The 19,951-nt window shown below is 45.8% G+C and overlaps 3 protein-coding genes across 5 annotated transcripts in view; 2 read left to right on the forward strand and 1 right to left on the reverse strand.

Moving 5' to 3' along the window:
- Positions 1–5,018, forward strand: LOC100706075 (tectonic-3). Its single transcript, XM_003458729.5, has 14 exons — positions 1–558; positions 728–842; positions 920–1,017; positions 1,095–1,207; positions 1,286–1,397; positions 2,629–2,741; positions 2,836–2,874; positions 3,055–3,129; positions 3,214–3,333; positions 3,409–3,507; positions 3,592–3,695; positions 3,843–3,990; positions 4,431–4,565; positions 4,669–5,018. The coding sequence occupies exons 1-14, from the start codon at positions 243–245 to the stop codon at positions 4,912–4,914; spliced, it is 1,833 nt and encodes a 610-aa protein (XP_003458777.1). The 5' UTR covers positions 1–242; the 3' UTR covers positions 4,915–5,018.
- Positions 4,956–13,140, reverse strand: mto1 (mitochondrial tRNA translation optimization 1). Of its 3 annotated transcripts, none has more exons than XM_003458752.5 (13): positions 12,903–13,140; positions 8,168–8,370; positions 7,885–8,084; positions 7,665–7,782; positions 7,259–7,557; positions 7,057–7,169; positions 6,585–6,775; positions 6,301–6,431; positions 5,998–6,202; positions 5,735–5,906; positions 5,541–5,650; positions 5,303–5,460; positions 4,956–5,211 (listed from the first exon to the last, which is right to left on the reverse strand). In XM_003458752.5, exons 2-13 carry the CDS (start codon positions 8,355–8,357, stop codon positions 5,044–5,046), a joined length of 2,055 nt encoding a protein of 684 aa, XP_003458800.1. In that variant the 5' UTR covers positions 8,358–8,370; positions 12,903–13,140; the 3' UTR covers positions 4,956–5,043. The 3 variants fall into 3 exon arrangements, with proteins under 3 accessions (XP_003458800.1, XP_005463925.1, XP_025765451.1); XM_005463868.4 differs by lacking the exon at positions 12,903–13,140 and adding an exon at positions 9,398–9,616; XM_025909666.1 differs by lacking the exon at positions 12,903–13,140 and adding an exon at positions 8,932–9,206.
- The window catches only part of LOC100705812 (ataxin-2-like protein), an 11,069-nt gene continuing 1,029 nt past the window's right edge, over positions 9,912–19,951 (forward strand). Inside the window, exons 1-21 of the mRNA XM_005463871.4 lie at positions 9,912–10,662; positions 11,995–12,034; positions 13,183–13,239; positions 13,531–13,602; positions 13,744–13,903; positions 14,084–14,205; positions 14,323–14,414; positions 14,562–14,810; positions 14,975–15,420; positions 15,506–15,592; positions 15,671–15,784; positions 15,919–15,999; positions 16,107–16,168; positions 16,883–17,238; positions 17,352–17,421; positions 17,543–17,683; positions 17,900–17,963; positions 18,315–18,493; positions 18,597–18,738; positions 18,843–18,952; positions 19,738–19,917. Coding sequence (XP_005463928.1) covers positions 10,538–10,662; positions 11,995–12,034; positions 13,183–13,239; positions 13,531–13,602; positions 13,744–13,903; positions 14,084–14,205; positions 14,323–14,414; positions 14,562–14,810; positions 14,975–15,420; positions 15,506–15,592; positions 15,671–15,784; positions 15,919–15,999; positions 16,107–16,168; positions 16,883–17,238; positions 17,352–17,421; positions 17,543–17,683; positions 17,900–17,963; positions 18,315–18,493; positions 18,597–18,738; positions 18,843–18,952; positions 19,738–19,917 — 2,949 coding nt within the window. The 5' untranslated portion in view covers positions 9,912–10,537. The remainder of the gene's footprint in view (positions 10,663–11,994; positions 12,035–13,182; positions 13,240–13,530; positions 13,603–13,743; positions 13,904–14,083; positions 14,206–14,322; positions 14,415–14,561; positions 14,811–14,974; positions 15,421–15,505; positions 15,593–15,670; positions 15,785–15,918; positions 16,000–16,106; positions 16,169–16,882; positions 17,239–17,351; positions 17,422–17,542; positions 17,684–17,899; positions 17,964–18,314; positions 18,494–18,596; positions 18,739–18,842; positions 18,953–19,737; positions 19,918–19,951) is intronic.

Here is a 19,951-nt window from a genome sequence, read left to right on the forward strand (position 1 = left end):
GTAATTCTCTCGTAGAAACGGAAGTCTCAATGAGAACTTCCTTAGTTACAAGACGCTTGCACCCCGATTATGTGTCGATTTTTAGCTTGTACCCTTCTTGCTACGTTTTCTAACGTGTTTAACTCATAAAGACAAATTTTATTTTATCTTTAATTTAATTTTACTGTGACGCGAGACACCGGAGAAACTCTTCGGGTAAAGTGCGCATATTCCCGCTCCTTTTTCATGGCTCTTTAGAGGAAATGTCTTCCATCCAGTGGTGTTTTTTACCCCTTATATTGACGGTCATATGTGGACGTCTGGCACACGGAGCTACAGACCCAGTGGGGACTTCCTCCATCAGTGCCACCCCCGCTAATGGGGAGCCGTTCAGCTCTGCCACCCCTGCTCCGAGCGGTACGGAGGCCGTGAACTCCACTGGTGTCAACACCACGGAGGTCCCTACCCTTGCCACCGTGAGCTCCACGGTAAACACGACACTGTCCGCGACCGAAGCGCCCACTGCGGCCACCGAGAGTCCAACTGCAACCACCGTCCAGCCCACGTTGTCTCCACAGGGTAAATTACACCTCCAGCTACATCGTTTGTAGGGCTGATTAAGTCTTTTTGTTGCTTCGATCAGGCTTCCCGCTAGTTACTCAAGCTAGACTTTGTGGATCTGACGGTGACACCACACCTAACATAAGTACTCCCAAGCATGTCCAACCTTTTTCCTGATGTTTTCCAGCGTGTCTCTGTGATTTAACTCCTGGTTTCTGTGACATCGGCTGCTGCTGTGACACAGCTGACTGTGGGCTCGCTAACTTGAGCGCTGTCTTCACTGGATGTCCGCAGAGAGCCGTGTGAGTGTTGGTCGTTAGCTCTATAACACGTGTGGTACACAGCTTCAACATTTAAAAGACCATTTTTTACTTTACAGATCAGGTGTTTGCGTTGAGAAATGGCTGATGTTCAGAGCCAATGTGGATTCGTCTCTTATCACAGTGACTGACTCTCTGTTTTGTGTCCAGCCTTCAGGTAAATGGCATCACTTTTTTTTTTTAATCACACGTAAGGTCAACATATATCATTATCGTTTTCCAACCTCCAAACAGATAACACGTCCCAGTTTTTCCCAGCCCAACCTCAGCATCCAGTGTTAGGGGACTCGTACCACTTCTCTCCACAGAAGACTCCAACTGTAGGACCCAGCAGAAGTTTTTACATGGTAAGTTTTACGCAGACTTAAATAATTAAAATAAACAAACTTTAGATATTTGAAATCATCACAACTGCATTTCTGTAGGTTGATGATGTCATCCAGACATATTTCCCCAACTCCTCTGTGCGGGGTCTCCTCCGTCAGCCATCTCCAGGACCGGCAGTGTCAGCTTTTTGCATCGACCGCAACCCTGCAAGTAAGATCACATAAAAAGTTAAATGTTGAACTGTTGAGTGGCAAAGTGCTGTTACACCGTTTTAAGTGCAGCCCTGCCATCTAGAGTTGCTTCTTCATATTTACTTTGGACAGTTTTGGGAGAATCAGTTTATGATATTTTCTACAGACGTCTTAGACACAGTAGCCCAACTCAGACGTGTGGGTTTGTGGCAGTATACATGACACCCTTTTATACTGGGGAATACAGGAGACATTTTTACCCATCATACTGCTGTGAAAAAGTCTCGAGCTGCCCCTCATTTCTTTATATTTTGCGAGGAAAATGGGGGGAAAAGGTGCAGGGATTTATTAAACCATGTGACAACCATATATAACAAATTTTGTACAATATTGAACACTTTTATTCTTCAGCACAGTCTGGACTGTCTTAGGCAAACTTCTTTAAGTAGTATTCAGGAATAGTTCTCCATGCTTCCTGAAGGACATCCAACAGTCCCTGAGTAGAGTAGCCTTTCCAGAAAAGTTAACACTCTGTAAAATGTGAATGAAAACAGAATGCAACAGTCCAGCTAAAGGAAAGTTAGAGAAAAGACTAAAAAAGTTGTGTAATGCTTCAAAAGAAATGCTTCAGCTTCTCACTGCTAATGAGATTAATTGGCAACAGGTCGGTTACAATTAACATCCCAGAGAAGCTGAGAGATGTAATCTCTCTAATATGTCCTTCGTCTGCTCCGGGGTTTCCTCTCAGTAGCACGTGCCCAAAACACCTCACCTAGGAGGAGGCCAGCAAGTATCCTTTAACTGACTCTTCTCTTAGCCCCTCCTGATCAAGGACCAATCTCCTCATTGTGTCCCAGGCTGAGCCCAAACACTGTTCAGAGGAAACGCCACAATATCATCCTTTCTGCTTGTTGCCATAGGTGACAGTAGGAATGTAGACTGATTTCACACTCAGCTCTCTTGTCACGACAACAGTCCGTACAGAGACACCACACCAATCTGTGTGCATGTGGGGGTACTCAGAGGAAAACTTGCACATGTGTTAAGGCTCCATCACTACTGAACAGTTGTTTACAGGTGTTAGAGTGATGTGTGCTGCCATCCAGGTGACGACTTTGTCGGGGAAAGGGCTTGCACACAACCACATTCTGCTCATTTTGTACTGTTGGTACACACATGCAGAATTATTACAACAACACACTGTTTCCTATGCCACATTTTATCCACCTTAATTTCTCCTCTTCTTGTAGAGTTCTTGAGGTCTGTGTCTCTGTCTTGTGCACGGATGGTGACTCCTCAGTCATGCATCACAGATCCAAGCCTCAGCGCCAACTCCTACTTCTCCGACCTGCATCTCATCAAGGTCAGCGAGTCCATTTGCACTAAATCCTTTTAAGTGCATGATTAGCTGTGAGACTCTCACCACAGATCGACTAATATCAGGTATTCTGTGACAGATCCCAAAAGCTGAGATGGCACCAGTGTCAGATTTTCTGGTAAGTCGTACATTACTGTTGTAAATGCGCTTTGATATTCCACTTAAAATCTCTAATACTTTGTCTATAGTACATATAGTACACTGGAAAGGCAAAAATAGGAGTTAATAGTTGTTGTCGTGCTAATATTTCACAGTTATTGATTATTCCTACAGGCTAATGTTTTCCTGACTGTTTTAGATCCCAGTGACCAACCTGTCAGTGTGGCCTTCACCAGCGCTGCGGAACAGCTCCTGTATTAATGCAGTGCAGAAGGTGACGAGTGCACAACTGTGTGGTGAACCACAAGTGTGTGACGAAACATTGAAGTTGACTCTGCTGTTTCTGCCTTTCCTGCAGGTGAAGTTTGTCATATTTTACACCGGCAGAGGGGAACTCACAAGCGCAACGGTTGACGTAACCCTAGCCGATGTGAATCAGAGTCAGCTGTTGCTCCAGACGCACTCTGTAGAGTTCCAGGTAGAGCCAAAAGAATTAAAAAAAACTCAATTTAAACACTTTAATGTGCCAAGTAATGTAGTTTTTCTCTTTCAGCTGACCAAAACAAGTCCCACTCCCGCAATACTGAAGCCTGCAGTCGGACTTAAAGTTGGATCTCCTCTCATCGGTCGCTTTTTAAAGGAAGCGATGCCTGTATCCTAACTACAATTTTAAGATTGTATCTTTTAATTTATCTGCCAAGCTTCTACGAAGTTTGGCTCCTTGACAGTGAGCCAGCTGACCTCACTGGGGGTGTCACAAAGTGGGACCTGTTCCCCTGATACAACCACGCGAGCACCCATCCTCTTCACGCACAACATCATCACCGGCTGCACCTTCAGGTGAGTCTGCATTATTTCTTTTTGCCTCTGTTGTCTGTGGTTCTAGTTATGTTACATTAGGACAAGTGGAGATGTCGCTAAAATAACAAACAACATCCTCCGCTTTTCTTTTCTTTTTTTTAAATTTCTTTCTCTCTGTGCTACAAGCTCTCCAGCCAACGACTGCTCAGAGCTGCGCTCGCAGATTTATGGGATCTTGCAGGGACTCGCTACTCCTGATGAGATCGCCATGAGCTCGGGCTCCCAGCCAGACTGGGCAAGAGTCATCACACAGGAGTGTCCCTTCAGCCTGCAGGTATAACCGAAATGTGACCCCCATACACCGTTACAGCTGTTCTGGTGTCTGCAGCAGCACCTAGTGTCGGTGCTTTGTATCTGCCCCCAGCCAGTCGCAGCAATTCAATTCAATTTTATTTATATAGCACCAAATCACAACAACAGCTGCCTCAGGACACTTTATACTGTAACCCAACAATCATAGAACCCCCCTATGAGCAAGTGCTTAGGTTTCTTCCTGTTAAAAGGGAGTTTTTCCTTCCCACTGTCGCCAAAGTGCTAGCTCATACAAGATCATCTGATTGTTGGGGGTTTCTCTGTGTTATTGTACTGTCTTTACCTTACAATATAAAGTGCCCTGAGGCAGCTGTTGTTGTGGTTTGGTCCTGTATAAATAAAACTGACCGGAGTATCTGTACACAGACACATTTCAGAGACATTTATGTTGTTCCTTCTCAGGAAACGTGTGAATCAGGCTGCGTCCTCCCTCACTCTCTCTCCATCGAAGTACTGTGGGCTCGCCTGGGTCCCCTCGACCTTCCCCAAAACTACATCCTAGGGGCCAGATACCTTTTCCAGTGTCAAAATTTCAAGGTGTGCTCTCTACATCTCACTTTTTTCTCTTTTTTCTCTGACAGATTTACCTTTAAAATTCCTCTGCTCCTGTCTTTATTTTTTGTTTTCTTTTTCCCCTCAGTGTCCTCTGTCATCCTCTCTCGCTCTGACCACCAGAGTTACGTTCGCTGACAGCACAGTCTACCCAGAACCCCCCAGGGGTTTGCCTCAGCCTTTCTGGAAGTTTCCTTTTGGCTTCTTCACGAGAGGCTCCGCTGAACTGGATGGCCACATTATTATGAACAGCAGCAGCACAGAGAAGGTCACATGGAGTTTAATGCTGCTCACAGTCATGTCACTAACAGGATTAGAATTCCTCTGCAGGTAACTTGACGGGTAACTGGAGCAGCACTGGGACTCGAGGAAAAGTTTTCTAAAATACCTAATTTATTGTTTCAATTATTTCTCAGAAATAAATACATTTTCACAAGACAGTTTGAGTCATTTTTAGACTGCATCACTGAGGTAAAGAGGCACTGTTTGCACACAGCTCCTCATCTCTCTGCGCCTCCTGGTGTCGCTGGTTTCTGTGCGTTTCCTTCTTTTTCTCTGTGACGCGCACATAGTTGAGGAGATTGACGACTGCAGCAGGAGTTATACCTTCCAAGCGAGTAGCAGCGCCCAGCTGGAGGACAGAGCAGAAGAGTCAGGGCATATTTGTTCCCTTTTATTAAAATAAATATTTCACACTATTATTTTGAAAGGAGCGGGCTCACTGTGCTCGGTCGAACTCTGTCCAGGATCTCTCGAACTTCGTCGGAAAGCGACACCGGCAGAGAGAAATAGTCAATGTCCTGCGGCAGGGACATGTTCTCCTCCCTCTGAATTCTCTCGATCTCTTTCTTGTTTAAGTCGCAGTGAGGCTTGTACACAGCTGTGTGACAGACCAGAGAAACGTTTTAGTGAGAGTTTTATTGTAGATGAACATTTCAGGCGGGGTTATTTTTGTCTTACCTTCTATCTTAAGTCTCTGTGCAAATTCCATATAAGACGAAAGGCTCTCGGGGAAGGCAGATGCCAGCATTTCAAAGGTCACGTCGTTGTACTGAAGAAGATCTAAGCCACTGAAAAACAAACATTAACCAGAAAAATTTTTTAAACTGACATGAAAAATTAAATTATTAGCTTGGCAGATTTCTATCACTCACGTCAGTAAGGTGCTCTTGGTCTCACTGATGGGAACACTGGGAAGCTTCTTCTTCCAGCTCGAGGTAGACAGAAAGAGAGCCTGAAGGGCTGTCAGTGCATCCTGGAGGCTGTTCCTCACTCTTAAAGACTCCTGGTAGCGCACGGAAGACACACATCCCACCTCCTCAAAGCCTGATGGGAAATAAAAGGTAATGAGATGAGGAGAAGAAGTGAAAAAAAAACAAACGCAAGCACAATAACACGTTGGAGATGCTACACCTACCCTTCGGGGTCAGGCGGAGGTCGGCGTTGTCCGGCCTTAGAGAAGTTCGAAACTCGGCCCGGCTGGTGAACATGCGGTAAGGCTCTGTCACGCCTCGACTCACCAGGTCGTCAATGAGAACTCCGATATAGCTCTCTGTTCGAGACAGCGTCACTGTGGGCATGGAGAGCGCCCAGCGGGCAGCGTTTGCTCCCGCCCACAAACCCTGCTCAGATAGAAGAAGAAAAATCAGTTGGTGATAAGCTGCTTCCAGCTGTGTGTGTGTGTGTGTGTGTGTGTGGCTTTAAGGAAAGAAGCAGCTACCTGTGCGGCAGCCTCCTCGTACCCCGTGGTGCCATTGATCTGACCGGCCAGAAACAGACCTTGAGTGCTCTTCACCTGCAGCGCCGGGCTCAGCTGAGTGGGACACACAAAGTCGTACTGCACGCCATAACCTGGAAATCCCAGAAAACAAACATTAGACTTTCAGTTCTGGAAACCAGCCTACTTCTGTCAATCCATTTTTTTTTAGAATTAGGGAAGAATTTAGGGAACTGTCACTGCTCTCACTTGTTACTAGGCAAATCAAACAGGATCTAAGGACCTACCTGGCGTGTGGATCTCAGCTCTGCGCATGGGAGGGATTTCTCTGATGAGGCGTAGCTGTATGTCAGGGGGCATTGTCATGGACAGACCCTGTGGGTACAGGAGGTCAGAGGTCACGCCCTCGGGCTCCAGCCACACCTGGTGGCTTCGGCCTGGAAAGCGCAGCACTCGCGACTCGATGGAGGGGCAGTACCTGTGAGAGACGAAGACTGCAGGTCATTCCAATTCAGCTCGATTGTTTCAGTTTTGCATAAAAATTTTATGATACACAGTTATACTGATGTTTTTGTTTTTGTGGCATTTTCTTCACAAAAACTTTCATGTTAAAACGAATCTACATGCTTTATTTTGCATTAAAGAGCAGACAATGATGGAATAACTGAAGTGATTCCTTCTGAGTTTCAAACCATTGAGTCCAAAGTGTGTGTGTGTGTGTGAGTGTGTGTGTGTGTGTGTGTGTGTGTGTGTGTGTACCTGGGACCTTTGGTGTCTTGCTGTATGTGACAGTTTAGTTGAAGACTCTCCCTCACCACTCTCTCCACACCCGGTGTAGTAAAGGTGAGGTAGCAAGGCAGCTGCTCTTCTGGCTACAGAGGGTTACATTTCAAAATAAAGCAGCAGGAACAATAAACTAGACAGTGAGTTAAAAAATAAAAGTCCATTCATTCAGCTGTACCTTGCAGTGGGTGTGGGTATTGAGGAAGCTGAAAGGAGTCGGGTGACTGTCGGGGAGGTGAAGCTTAGCCAAAGAAAGGTCTACTGAGTCCTTCACAATCCTGGGAGGGGTACCAGTCCTCAGTCTGCCTGTCCTTAGCCCCAGCCTCTCCCTCAGCGTATGGGACAGCCCAGGGCTCGATGGAGCGTCTCCAATCCGACCCCCGGGGGAGGTAGTTTGACCCACAAAGAGGGAGCCAGACAGGAACGTACCAGTGGTAAGAACCACTGATCTGGCTGAGATCGCATGGCTGCCATTAGCTGGTTGTTCAGGAAGTGCAAAAAACATGAGAAAGTAAATTCAGTGTATAATATGTACCGTTTGCCATTTAGGTCCTTGTCCTTAAAAGAGTTAATTTGCTGTGTACCCAAACGTATCCCGGTGACTCTGTGGTGCCCGGGCTCCTCTGGGTTTGGTTCTGTTACCAACAGCTCCTCCACTGAGCCCTCCAACACGGTCAGCCTGGGAGTGGACAGCAGCTCGGACTGAAGAAAAAATATGTAGCAGACAAACATTTTAATTCACTCGCAGACAAATATTTTACTTTAATGGATGAGTAATTCAAGTTTTTGGGTTTTTTTCTTAACCTGAATGAAGTCTCGGTAGCGCTGACGGTCCAGCTGGGCTCTCGGACCCCACACGGCAGGCCCTTTTCTACGATTCAGGATGGAAAAATGAATCCCAGCCCAGTCCCCTGCCCGACCACACAGCCCATCCAGAGCATCAACCTCCTTCACGAGCTGGCCCTTCCCTACTCCTCCCAGAGAGGGGTTACAGGACAGAGCACCTGTGGGAATATTATCAGAGAAGTTTAGTTTTCCCTGTTGGAGGAAAAAGAGCTTCTTTGTTTATGTGTCCCTTTATCCTCACCGATGGTGTGAATTTTCTGCGTGATGAGGAGTGTTTCAGCCCCAACTCTGGCTGCTGCCGCCGCTGCCTCGGTCCCTGCGTGACCCCCGCCCACCACGATGACATCATACTGATGTCCTGCGAGGTGACCGACATGTCTGGAAACCGGTGAGAGGAGACTGTGCAGGAAGGGAAGCTTCTTTCTCAACATGTGAGACGCACACCTGTCAGAGTAAAAGTTAAATGATGGTGTATCCCTGTTAGATACTCCATTACTTTCGTGACCCATCAGCTTTATTTCAACTCTCAACTTGGAAAAATAACTTTGTTGTTTACAGTGGGTAAAATAAGCAATGAACATGTCAGCAACTTTCTAAGTAAATTTTCTAAATATTTCTAAAGGTGCTTTTGACATAAAAAATTCTCACCAGATTTCAATAACAACCCATCCAATCCACACACCCAAAGAAATCAAAACATAGAAGCCATGATGACAACGGCTGAAATCTGTCAGTAATTGGAAAATAATCCTGCCATTTATTGCAAATTAATATCAGCTGGTTCATTCCACACTTATGGCCTATAACAAGGTGTGTTATTACCAAAATGGCACACAAGAAACATCTAATAATAGGTAAAAACAACGAGCTCGCTCAAGACGTTTAAGACAGTTGATCTAAAGGGTCCCAAACTACCAAGAGAATATCTTCGACATCATTACACCATCCAGCTGAACTCTTGGTACAGGGCAGGATGGCTCCATGCTTCCATGTTTATGAACCTACCATCTGAGTATCGCATCATCAGGCCAGCCAACATTTATCCAATCTCCTAATTTTGGTGAACTTGACCTCAGTTTCCTGTTCCTGACTAAAGTAACGCCAGGTGTGGTTTTGTGCTGCTGCAGCCCATCTGCTTTAAGGGTCCACGTTATACCCACTGAGAGATGCTCTTCTGTGTACCTTGACTGTAACGAGTAGTTGTTTGAGTTACTGGTGCCTTCCTGCCAGCTGGAAACAGTCCGCCTTTCTCTGACCTCTGGCATCAACAAAGCATTTTGGCACGAATTCTAATTTAATTTTAAAAAATGGTTATATTGAACATGTACAGCTTTGAATCAAACCGTATCCTCGCTCTCTGTTAGTAAGAGCACAACTTACAAATACGTAAACAGTTTAAATACGGCTTTGTTCACTCAGCGCACATGTGGATCCACAACAAACTCTCCCCTCAGGTTTGAAATGTACTTACGGTTTATTTGGGAGAAGGCGTATTGTTGTTTTTATTTCAGATGCTCTGTAGCAGAAACTGAGACTAACAGAAAGGCAAAGATCATTTAGGAAAATTACCAAACTCCTGCTACATAAGTCAAAGTATCCCTATGGAGGCCGCCATGATCTCTGTAGCTCACAACCGTAATAACTGGTTTACAGACGCACTGAAAAAAACGATGCTCGGCTTGTTTCAGCCTTTCGCCTGTGCTGTTGGTGTCCTCGTTTAGTTAATGTTACAATCATGAATCAAATATAATAAATTAATAAATACATGCGATCAATACAGATATGAAAAAAATAATGGGAGATGATTAAATTAACAGAAACCAAGGTGGTGATTTGTAAACAAAACATTAAGTGTTCTGTATGGTGACTGCCACGTTTACAGCAGGGACCACCCATCCTTGATTATATCAGCGATACAGTGGTATCGATTAAGTCCTGATTTAATCAATGCACACATTCTTCCACGTAAGCGCGCTCACGTCAACGCCCCCTCCCCCTTTGAGCCGGTTTGCAGTCAGCCGCGCGCGGATTCAGTCAAGCTGTCCTAGCGAGAGGAGGTGTTGACCGACCGCAGCAGGTTTTCCGAAGGAAACCTGAAAATCTAAGTTCCACGGCAGAGGACAGTAACGCCGAGCAGTAATTTTTTTATCCGACGGTTCAGCGGTGTTGGATTTAAGGCGACGCGGCCGAGGATATAAAGTAAACCCCGGAGGGAGAGCGCCCGAAGTGAGCCCGAGGATCACAGCTAATGCTAACCTAGCCAGCCTTGGCTAAATAATTACACGGAAGCTGGTGTAATTTTTAATTGTCGCTTGCTTTGGCGTAGCCTGTGTGGTTGTAGAGTAGATAGCGTGGGGTAATTTGTTAAGTTATGTGTCCGATTTAATTTTATTATCGAGGTGTTTTTGCTTTTACATGTTAGGCCACACGCGACTGGTGTTCACCTAGCAAGATTAGCCACAATAGCCGGGGAGGTTACGCCGGCTCTGCGCTTCTTAGGGCAGCTGATAACTGCTAAAGATAGTTCGCTTTCAAAGCTACTTCACATCAGGAGGTATCGGTGTTTTTAAGTGAGCTTTCACTTGATACTGTCTAAGCCTTGTGCTTCGCAATGCTGAAACAACAGCAGCAACCCGGATCCGGCGGGAGAAAGGCGTCTAACGGGACATCGGGCCCTGCCAGTATGTCTTCTCCAGTCAGCGGGATCAACAACGCCAACAGGGCACCGGCTGGAAGGTAAGGGGGCTGGGATTTTTCTTTCAGGACAGTCCGGGGATTGTCCCGTGACTCAAAGGCCTACCGGTTAAAGCGCTGTTTCCCAGTGGGCGTAACCCCAAAAATAGAGCTTACCTAGAAGCCAATGGGATTCACTCTTCTTAGATTGGCATCAAATGTGGACCAATCAGCACGCTCGAATCGAACCTCAACCGAATCAGCGAAGTGGCGAAAGCTAGGAGTAGCAAATCAGCATAGAGGTGATACAAAGTTTATTTGGCCTGTTTTTGGTTGAGAAGGGGCGAAAGAGAGGGGAGGGAGAAACTGTTTACATGTATAACCTCACGTCCCAAATGCTTAATAAAAACGCCTGATACAGTGGCTGTGTTAACATTACACAGTTGTTATGACCAGTACGAGGTCGCGTGTGCTGCTGATTTGTGAGATGAGCGCGTTTACTGAAGTCTTATTAGCTCCGTCTTTGTTTTGTAACCGAGCATGTAGCAAGCATTGATACGAGCCACAGTGGCCATTCATGATGGAGTTACGTTTAGCATGCAGATTGGTCTACATCACCCTTTCATGGCTTTTCCAGTCGTATATCAAACGTTTTTTGGGCAGAAATGTGTTTTTATTTTTCGATTTAGACTTCCTGTTTTCTATCTTAAGGACGCATATTAAAAAAAAGATTCTAACTAAACTGACATACGTTATTTATGTCTAATTATATTTTATTTATATCAACAGTTATTATAGGGCAAATTGGATTACGAATATTACAGAGAAACCAACCAATACCCTTTCAGCAAGCAGGCAGTGAGAGTTGGGAGAAAGATCCTCCCTTTAAACAGAAGGAAACCTACAGAAACTTGCATAGCCAGGCCCCGGGGAGGGTCGACCATCTGCCTCAACTGGTTGGGGTGAGGGGAAAAGGGAGAGGGCAGGGAAATCAACAAACAGTGTGGTAATAAACACTAGGGAGAAACTTGAAGCTCTAGAGCCAGACATACCTGCAGTGAGGTGAAGGGGGATGGGACAGATGGGGGGAGGGGGGGGGGGCTTAATCTGTAAACAAGTATTATTTCTTTAAACAATTTCTATGTTCAGATGCCAGTGTTTTTCCTTTAAGTCACACAGTTAGAGTGCGTGGATTGAGAATAAATTAACTGTGGAGCTTTTCTGGTGAGCAGGAATGACATAAGAACTTGTCCTGCCACTCTGGGTAACTCTGTCTGCTTCTCGAATAACCAAATTTTTCTAGTGTGTGATGTGGACTGTGACACTGACTCCTCAGACTTTGAAAACAAGTTCTTCTCCTTCTGAACAGCAAAACTTTTCTGTTTTGTTTTTCAGGAATCGATCTTCTGCAAAGCCATCATTCCAGTCATCTCCTGTAAGTATCCTGATCCACAAAACTGCAAATACACACTACATTTTTAAAATATTATTGGGAAGGAAAATATATGGCGATACTGGGTAAATTTATATAAATTATTATAAATTATTAAATTTTACTCATTTAGAAGCATCGCTGATGTAAAACACATTTTATAGGGCAATGTATTAAGCCCTTTGCCTGTGGAGTCAGATATGCGTATGACCTGTATTTGGTAAAGTCCTCCTCTGTAAAAGGGCCATTGAAAGGTTTATCTACAGCTGCTCTTCGCTCACCTGTGGCTGATTGCATTAGCTGGTCTTTACTATGCCTGATCCTATCCACAAAGTTACTCTGTTATGACCAGTCATCAGATTGGGGTTAAAACTGCGTGTGCGGTTATGTGATTGTACACAAGACTGTGGAGGTTGGTTAATTTCTGATATGGCAGATACAAAGGATCAAAAGTGAAAGTAAAGGCAGTTGAGTAAGAGTGAAATTAAAGAGTCAAGCTGTCCAGTCAGTGCAAGAACACACAAAGAACTGATTACATTTTTTGAAAAACGCAACCAGGAAATAAGTCATTGTTTAGACACTGGCAGCTTCTAAAAGTGGAAAGATATTGAAATCAATATAAATGTTTGCGTTTTTGAGGCATTTGAAAAGAGGTTTTACCCTTGCCTGGTGGATTGTTCGTCGTGTAAAGTAGCCGAGGTGGCCAGATGTTGAGTCGCGGTTCGACTCTAACTTTAAATCTAGTGACAAGTCTGGAGTACATTATGATTTCTTCTCCCCATCATGTATAAAAACAAAAACAAAAAAAAAGTCTGTTATATGGCACGGGACGTCACCTTTAGCATAACCTGTGCAGAAAGAAGATTTTTACCTTATGCTGCTCTGGACTAGTTGCAGGATTTACACGCGGATATAGTCAGAAGACGGTTTAAGCTGATGATGTAACAGGCATAGCTGCCGGGTCGGACTTAAAAAGCCAAGTTATGACAGATTAACTTAAGACCAGGAATAAGCACTTCTTGGTGCAAAGGGCCTCTGAGGGTTAATGGTTAACTCTGTTCTAGTTTGTCAGCGTCAGCCCGCGTTAATTTAAATCTATTGCGTCTTTGTAAAGCTTTGTTTTGAAAATCCTTATGTTTCCCCATGTGTAGGTGTTTGAGGGTGTCTATAACAATGCCAGAATGCTTCATTTCCTCACAGCTGTTGTGGTGAGTCATTTGGCTGGTTGTTGTTTTCTTCAGACCATGTTGTTATTATTATCATTATTATTTATTTTGTAAACAATAGTCTTGGAGGTAAACTTTTACCTACTGTAAAGGCACTCTTTATTTCATGGTGGGATCTGTACACTGGTTAAATTTGTTTCACTTTTTTTTTTTTTTTTTTTTTACTGGAATATGCAGTTTTTCCACAAATAATATAGCAGTTATTGATTTAATACTGATATAAACACTTCTCTGGTTAGCTATAGTTTTTAAAGACTGTCTTGTCTCTCTCAGGGGTCCACATGTGACGTAAGAGTGAAGAATGGCAGTGCATTTGAGGGCATATTTAAGACTCTCAGTTCTAAGGTAAGAAGCTCAGGTCACACAGGCATGCACATCAGTTTGCCGCCTTATTCGGGCAGTGCAAATAATCCTGTCAGTGATGGTCAACTTTTCTGTGGTTGTTTAATACTTGCTGAGCGCTGAGTGCTTTCTCAATGTCCTTAGTGCGAGTTGGCTGTGGATGCTGTACACAAACGCAATGAAGAGGAAGGCTCAACATCAGCTCCGCCACGGAGGGAGGACATCACCGACACCATGATCTTCAGCCCCTCAGACCTGGTCACAATGATCTGCAGAGACGTCGACCTCAACTACGCCACCAGAGGTATGAAAATGCACGCGTGCCGAGGGTCAGGTCAGGGCAGGCTCTGGGTTTCTGCGATGTGGTTAAAAGAATGTAAACGTGGCACTTCTTCATTCAGTGTGAATGGCTGCAGATGTGATGGGGAAACTATTTCAGATTTATCCACCTTGTTTTGACGTCTTCTTGTGTTTGATTTTTCAGACACCTTCACGGACACAGCCATCAGTTCCAGCCGCATCAATGGAGAACATAAAGAGAAGGTTTTGCAGAGATGGGACGGAGGCGACAGCAACGGAGAGAGTTACGATTTGGAAACTGATACAGTAAGTTTCCCCCACACTTGTCAAGTTTCTGTGTATGCAGACTGTTACTTATTATTAACTCTTGCGCTGATTCCTTTACTACCCCATTAATCTCCCTTCTTTTTTTTGTCTCTTCAGTCTAACGGCTGGGATGCCAACGAGATGTTCCGTTACAATGAAGTGAAATATGGTGTCACATCAACGTATGATTCCAGCCTCTCAATGTACACGTAAGTTACTGCAGCAGTTGGTAAAATACGCCAAAAACATTCCCTTAACTAGTCAGTAAGGTTATAAGTATCAGTATTTTTACTGTAGGACACACATCTGACACAAACATGCACATTAAGACAGTTTTTATTTCTCCCACCACCCAGTGTACCGCTGGAGAGGGGCAACTCTGAGAACTATCGGCAGAGGGAGGCACGCGCCGCCCGCCTGGCCCAAGAGATTGAGTCAAGCCCACAGTACCGCAGTCGCGTCAACCTGGAAAACGATGAGGGCAGAACTGAGGAGGACAAGTTCAGCGCTGTGGCGCGGGACGGCAACGATCGAGAGAGGGGCCGTGAGAGCCCACGTGACAAAGAGCGGGAAAGGGGACGAGACAGTCCAGGAGCCAGCAACAGGTGAGAGGAGGTTTATTCTGAAATGCTTGTCAGGAACATAGACGGAAGGGTTTTACTTATTTTAGGTGTTCACCCACTTTCTTCCAGCTTTTTTTGTGGGGGTACCAACTTAAAGCTAAAGAGTAAAGTTTGAAATGCGTTTGCTCCCCTCTTTTCTCCACCAGGGAGGGCAAGTACATTCCATTACCTCAGCGTCAAAGAGAGATGAACCGGGAACGAGGCGAGAGAGGCTCTGGCGGGCCTCCATCTCACAATCGCCTGAGTGGAGGTTACCGCTCCACCCCTCCATCCTCCTCGTCCCCAAAACCCCCTCTGCCCTCTGCAGCTGGGCCCCAGCCCGGTGTCACCCCCTCGGAGAGAAGCAGCCCTCTGTCAGGTCGTGTCGGTGCCTACGCCCCTCACCACTCACAGGGAAACGCCAGCCCGAGTCCAGGCTCCGGCCCAGCCAGCCCCTACACGCCTGCCTCACCTGGCGGCCCATCATCCAGTTCAACTTCCGCTTCAACTGCCCCGTCCCCAGCCAGCCCGCCCGCTCCACACGGACACACAGTTCCTCATTCCCACTCACTCCCGCACTCACTGTCCGACGCTAGCAGACCGGTTAATGGAGGTGAGTGTGTGAACGTTTATCAGGATCGACTTCACAGCTGTAGCATCTGTGCCTGTCGCTAAAGCAGAAGTTTCTGTGCTTTCAGTTGCTGCCAGGACATCTCCTAAAGCCCAAAGACCTCCACAGTCAAGCCGGACAAGCCGCACTCAGAACTCTCACGCTCAGTCCACAGGTACAGTGACGTTCTGGTCACCTCCCATGTTAATTATGAAATTCAATCAAACTAACTTCACTTTCAATTTTCTTACAGCTACTCGTTCCCCAAAATCAGGCTCTTCCCAGGACACACCTTACTTGGACACATCTTCTGTCTCGCTGCCTGCTCAGAAGACATCAGGCCCCGCCCCTCTCTTCCCTGTAGATGGTACAGTCTCACCTAATGTTTGTTTTCATAGAACAGTTTTAAAACGAAAGTTAAAGCACGAGGCTCTTAACAGTATGCATCAGCTTGGAATTAAAAATTCTGCAACTAACTGGATCATTGTGCCGTTTTCACAGTGAATGAGATCCTCGGTGCAGCTGCAAAGGAACGCTCCGGCGAGAGCCCGAGCACAACAGAGGAAAGCAAGACGAGTAAAGGTATTTAAGTTTGGTGCTGGCTAAATGCTGGAAATGAGCTTTTTGCCTAGTTGCACACCCTTTGTGGTGTTGTTTGAAGTTCTCAAAACTCTTTTCTCTTCCACCAGCGCCGTCGGTTCAGCAGAGGTCGCACATTGAGGAGCTGCGGAAATTTGGCAAAGAGTTCAGGGTAAGAGTGTTTCGGCGACGTGTGAAATGAGAAAATCCGTCACCAGTCACAAGGCTGCGTCCTGACATCAGTGATGTCAGACCTCCCTCCAACATCACTCCCATCTTAATCATGTTGTGATGATCAACATTAGCAGATGACGCTCAATGCTAGTCATCCATCTCAGTCTTTACAGTGTCACTGACCAGTAAAAGCTTTTATTCACATTTAATGAACTGCCACAGTAACAAAGTAAAAAGGAAACAATGTAGTATCAAATTATTTACAACATTGGTGTCAGCCCAGCACGTCACAGGCAGTACATGTCTAAAATAAAAGGCACATAAGATTACAATACTCGATTGTTATTAAATGTGACTGAGCTGAAAATTGGTGAAATTATGACATCAGGCTGCTGCAAAGCCTCGGATTAATCTGTTATGACTAAGATTCTTTTGTTTCACGGTCTCCTCTTCCACCTTTTCTTAGCCAAAGTACTCCTCATTTGGAAACTATTATGACCTATTATAGCGGGATTGCTAATCAACACGTTTTATATTCTTGTTTCTCTGTGAACTTAGATTAAAGCTCAGTAGTTATAACAGGCTCCTCAGTTGTGAGGCTTTGCTGTCATATGTGATAGTAAATGAATTATTTTGTGATTTGTAGGATGAAACAAACAATTTTGCTTTTAAAGACCAACTGCTGATCCCTCAACTCCTTTTTATCTTCCAGCTCCCACCCAGCGGAGCTAACGCCAGCTCTCCCAGTTCTCCGGCAGCAGGGGCGACCCCTCCTGCTGTAAGCGAGGTCAGCCAGCCCAGCGCAGCCAACCCCACGCCATCAGACGCTCATCCTCCATCAGAGTCTAAACCTCAGCCTGCAGCTCCCAGTCCTTCCCAGACCCAGCCTTCGCCGGCCGTCTCTGAGGACCCCTCCAAGGACACTGCAGCTACACTGGGCACCACAACAGCTGCCGCTACGACGCCCCTCTCAGACAGGCAGTCACCAGCCACCCCTCAGCCTGCCAGGACCCCAGGAAGTGAGGAGGTCAGGTCCGAGGCAGCGGAGAGGACAGAAGGCGTAGCAGAGTGAGTTTAAATAAAAAGACTAAAGATTTCTGACTGTGAACTCGGCGATTTATTTTAAAAACTCAGTTTATTGCAGTCATCATAATTTATAACAACTATTTTCTCTTTTGCAGCCAAGTAAAGAAATCAACCTTAAACCCAAATGCTAAAGAGTTCAATCCTATCAAACCTCAGATGCCTATGGTAAGACACTTGAATCTGTTAAGTCATTAAAGCTTAAAAAAAACACACACACAGAGAGAAATTAAGATATTGTTTCATATATTGAATCTATATTTATTTACCCATGATGTGTTTCTGACAGACGAAGCCCAACACTGCGCCCACCCCACCTCGGCCAACTCCTCAGAGCCCCGTGGTGCTGCAGCACCCAGGAGGACAGGGGCCGCTCTACAACCCCCAACCCTACCTCTCCTCCTACATCTCACAGATCCACTCTGTGCCGGTATGCAAGCCAAAAATAAATAAACATGGTCACTTAAGGTGTCTTTCTCTAAATGTCGTGCTTAACACCTTCTACAAATATCTTGCTGGCATTTGAAACATGCCAATAAAATGCTAAATATTCATGTGGAACTGTAATCAGATACTGTTTGCAGTTTTTCTTTTCACATTAAAGCCACAGTTCTTGTGCTCACCTGTTGACCTTTTTGTCTTTCAGCCCCCACAAATGTACCAGTACACCATGTCTGCAGTGAGCCAGGGAAAATACCCCAGAGCAAAAGGTAAATGCAGCGTGTGCTTTTTACATTGTTTCCCACATATTTAAAATGAATTTCCTGTCAGCACTTGTCACAGGGTTGACTTTCGGCTCCAGAGAAAGTGCTGACTGTTACCTCAATGTTAACCTTGAGTTACGATGCGCTGTGTAACACAGAGCCGTCATGCTTTAAACTTGCAGACTGCTGTAAAGTGCAACTTCTGTTTGAGCTGCTTTATGAAAATAACAGATTTAAAGAAGGGGAAGCACTTAAATCAGAGACGACTGAACTCTGGAATCTGCAGTGAGGAAGGGGAAAGATGGTGTTTTTGTCCTCCATGTTTCTGTTCTCTTGATGATTGGCTCCTCTCATCAGGCTCCGTCGTGGGTCAGCGCTCTGACCATGGTTCTTCAGCACCCCCCATGCTGCAAGCTGCATCAGCTGCTGGGGCCCCGCTGGTAGCGTCCCCCTACCCTCAGTCCTACCTTCAGTACAACCCTCAGCAGTATGGCCAGCAGCAGGTCATCCAGGCCATGACACCCTACCCTGGACAGGTAGCACGTCTGCCCTCCAAACACATTCTGTAGTCGGGGTTTTACATTATTTCTCATTCAGCAGAATAACACCTTTTTTCTTTCTCTTCTCCGTCCTCTAAAGCCCATGTACTCAATGCTGCAAGGTGGAGCCAGGATGATAGGTCAAGGTGGGGGTCCCCACCCACAAGCCCTCGGTCCACCAGGAGGGCCCCAGTTCTCTGCACAGGGAGATGGACCTCAAGGCCCACAACAGGGCATCTACGGTGAGTGGAGATGGATGTGAATGAGAAAATATCCAAGTGATGCGAATCGATTGATTTGTAGTTAAGGAGTTGACCCTGACGTGAATTTTCTCCTTCCTCTGCAGCTCCACAGTCATTCTCCCATCACACAGGCGCAGTTCATCAGCCTCAGCCCTCCAGTACACCAACAGGCAATCAGCCCCCACCCCAGCACACTGCACCTAGCCCTGGACAGGTAAGGTGCCCCTGAAAAGGAGAAGGGATCGTCCACCTGGTCTGTGCAGTGTGGGCTGCTCATTACTGCTTTATGTCAACAACTTTGACACACAGTTACATTTCCAGACTGGATTGTGTGAAATATAATTGGAATGAATTCTGAACATGTCTGTGAAGGTTCTCAGTCATCCAGGTCATCGTAGTCTAAGGCGCTTGGAAAGAAAAGCGTCTGGACTTCTTTAAGTTGCCGTGAACAACCATTTTTGAACAGAGGCGGTGGCTTACGACACCAACCGTCTGCCATCTATAATACAGTTTTGAGATCCCTTCCCAGACGCCTTAGCGCCCACTCACATGCTGGGCCTTTTGACCTCAGGAAATCACATGATAGGGTGGGGCTAGGTTTCAGTGAGCTCATCCAAAACCTTGGCTGATTGTGACCTACACCCTTTTTCACACCTTGGCTCGTGTGATTAGGGTAATCATTGTCCCTCTTGGGGGAACACTTCCATAGTGCTTTAATCTGGGACTCTCTACCATTTGACCCTAGAACTGAAGAAGCTTCTCAGATGAGAGGTGAAACGTCTTCAAGCTCCTTAAGAGAGTGAATTCTGAAATTAAGCAGCACTATCAGGTTGATTTTTGGTGATCTATTTAGATATGTTGACTTAATAATAATAAGCTGAAAAGCATAGCATTTGTTCTAATCTCACTTTTGGAGAAGGAACATGTGCACCCTTTCCTTCTCTACAGCTTTATTTTTATGGCCCTTGATGAATTTTCATACCTTGATGTGTCTTTCAGAACGCCCAGTCGGGCCCACAGCCCCAGTCCTTGTACCACTCAGGCCCCTTGTCGGCACCCACCCCACCCAACATGCCGCCAGGCCACACGTCTCCACAGGGTTCTTACTCCATTCCGGGGTACAGCATCCATGGCCACCAGGGCATCCCACCCACCTACCCCCTTGGACAGATAGCACAGGTATGGGCTCCATTTTCCTGTTCTCCCCCTTCTA

The sequence above is a fragment of the Oreochromis niloticus genome, linkage group LG8, assembly GCF_001858045.2.
Source record: "Oreochromis niloticus isolate F11D_XX linkage group LG8, O_niloticus_UMD_NMBU, whole genome shotgun sequence".
NCBI classification, from domain to species: domain Eukaryota; kingdom Metazoa; phylum Chordata; class Actinopteri; order Cichliformes; family Cichlidae; genus Oreochromis; species Oreochromis niloticus.

Bases quoted from the DNA above. Each gene is read 5' to 3' on its own strand.
- LOC100706075 (XM_003458729.5), top strand. From the start codon at position 243: ATGTCTTCCATCCAGTGGTGTTTTTTACCCCTTATATTGACGGTCATA. The intron at 559-727 runs GTAAATTACACC...GATGTTTTCCAG, and splicing joins GCCCACGTTGTCTCCACAGG to CGTGTCTCTGTGATTTAACT. The intron at 3,991-4,430 runs GTATAACCGAAA...GTTCCTTCTCAG, and splicing joins AGTGTCCCTTCAGCCTGCAG to GAAACGTGTGAATCAGGCTG.
- mto1 (XM_025909666.1), bottom strand. From the start codon at position 9,191: ATGCCAGAGGTCAGAGAAAGGCGGACTGTTTCCAGCTGGCAGGAAGGC. The intron at 7,170-7,258 runs GTACAGCTGAAT...AACCCTCTGTAG, and splicing joins ATACCCACACCCACTGCAAG to CCAGAAGAGCAGCTGCCTTG. The intron at 6,203-6,300 runs GTAGCTGCTTCT...CTATCTGAGCAG, and splicing joins ACGAGGAGGCTGCCGCACAG to GGTTTGTGGGCGGGAGCAAA.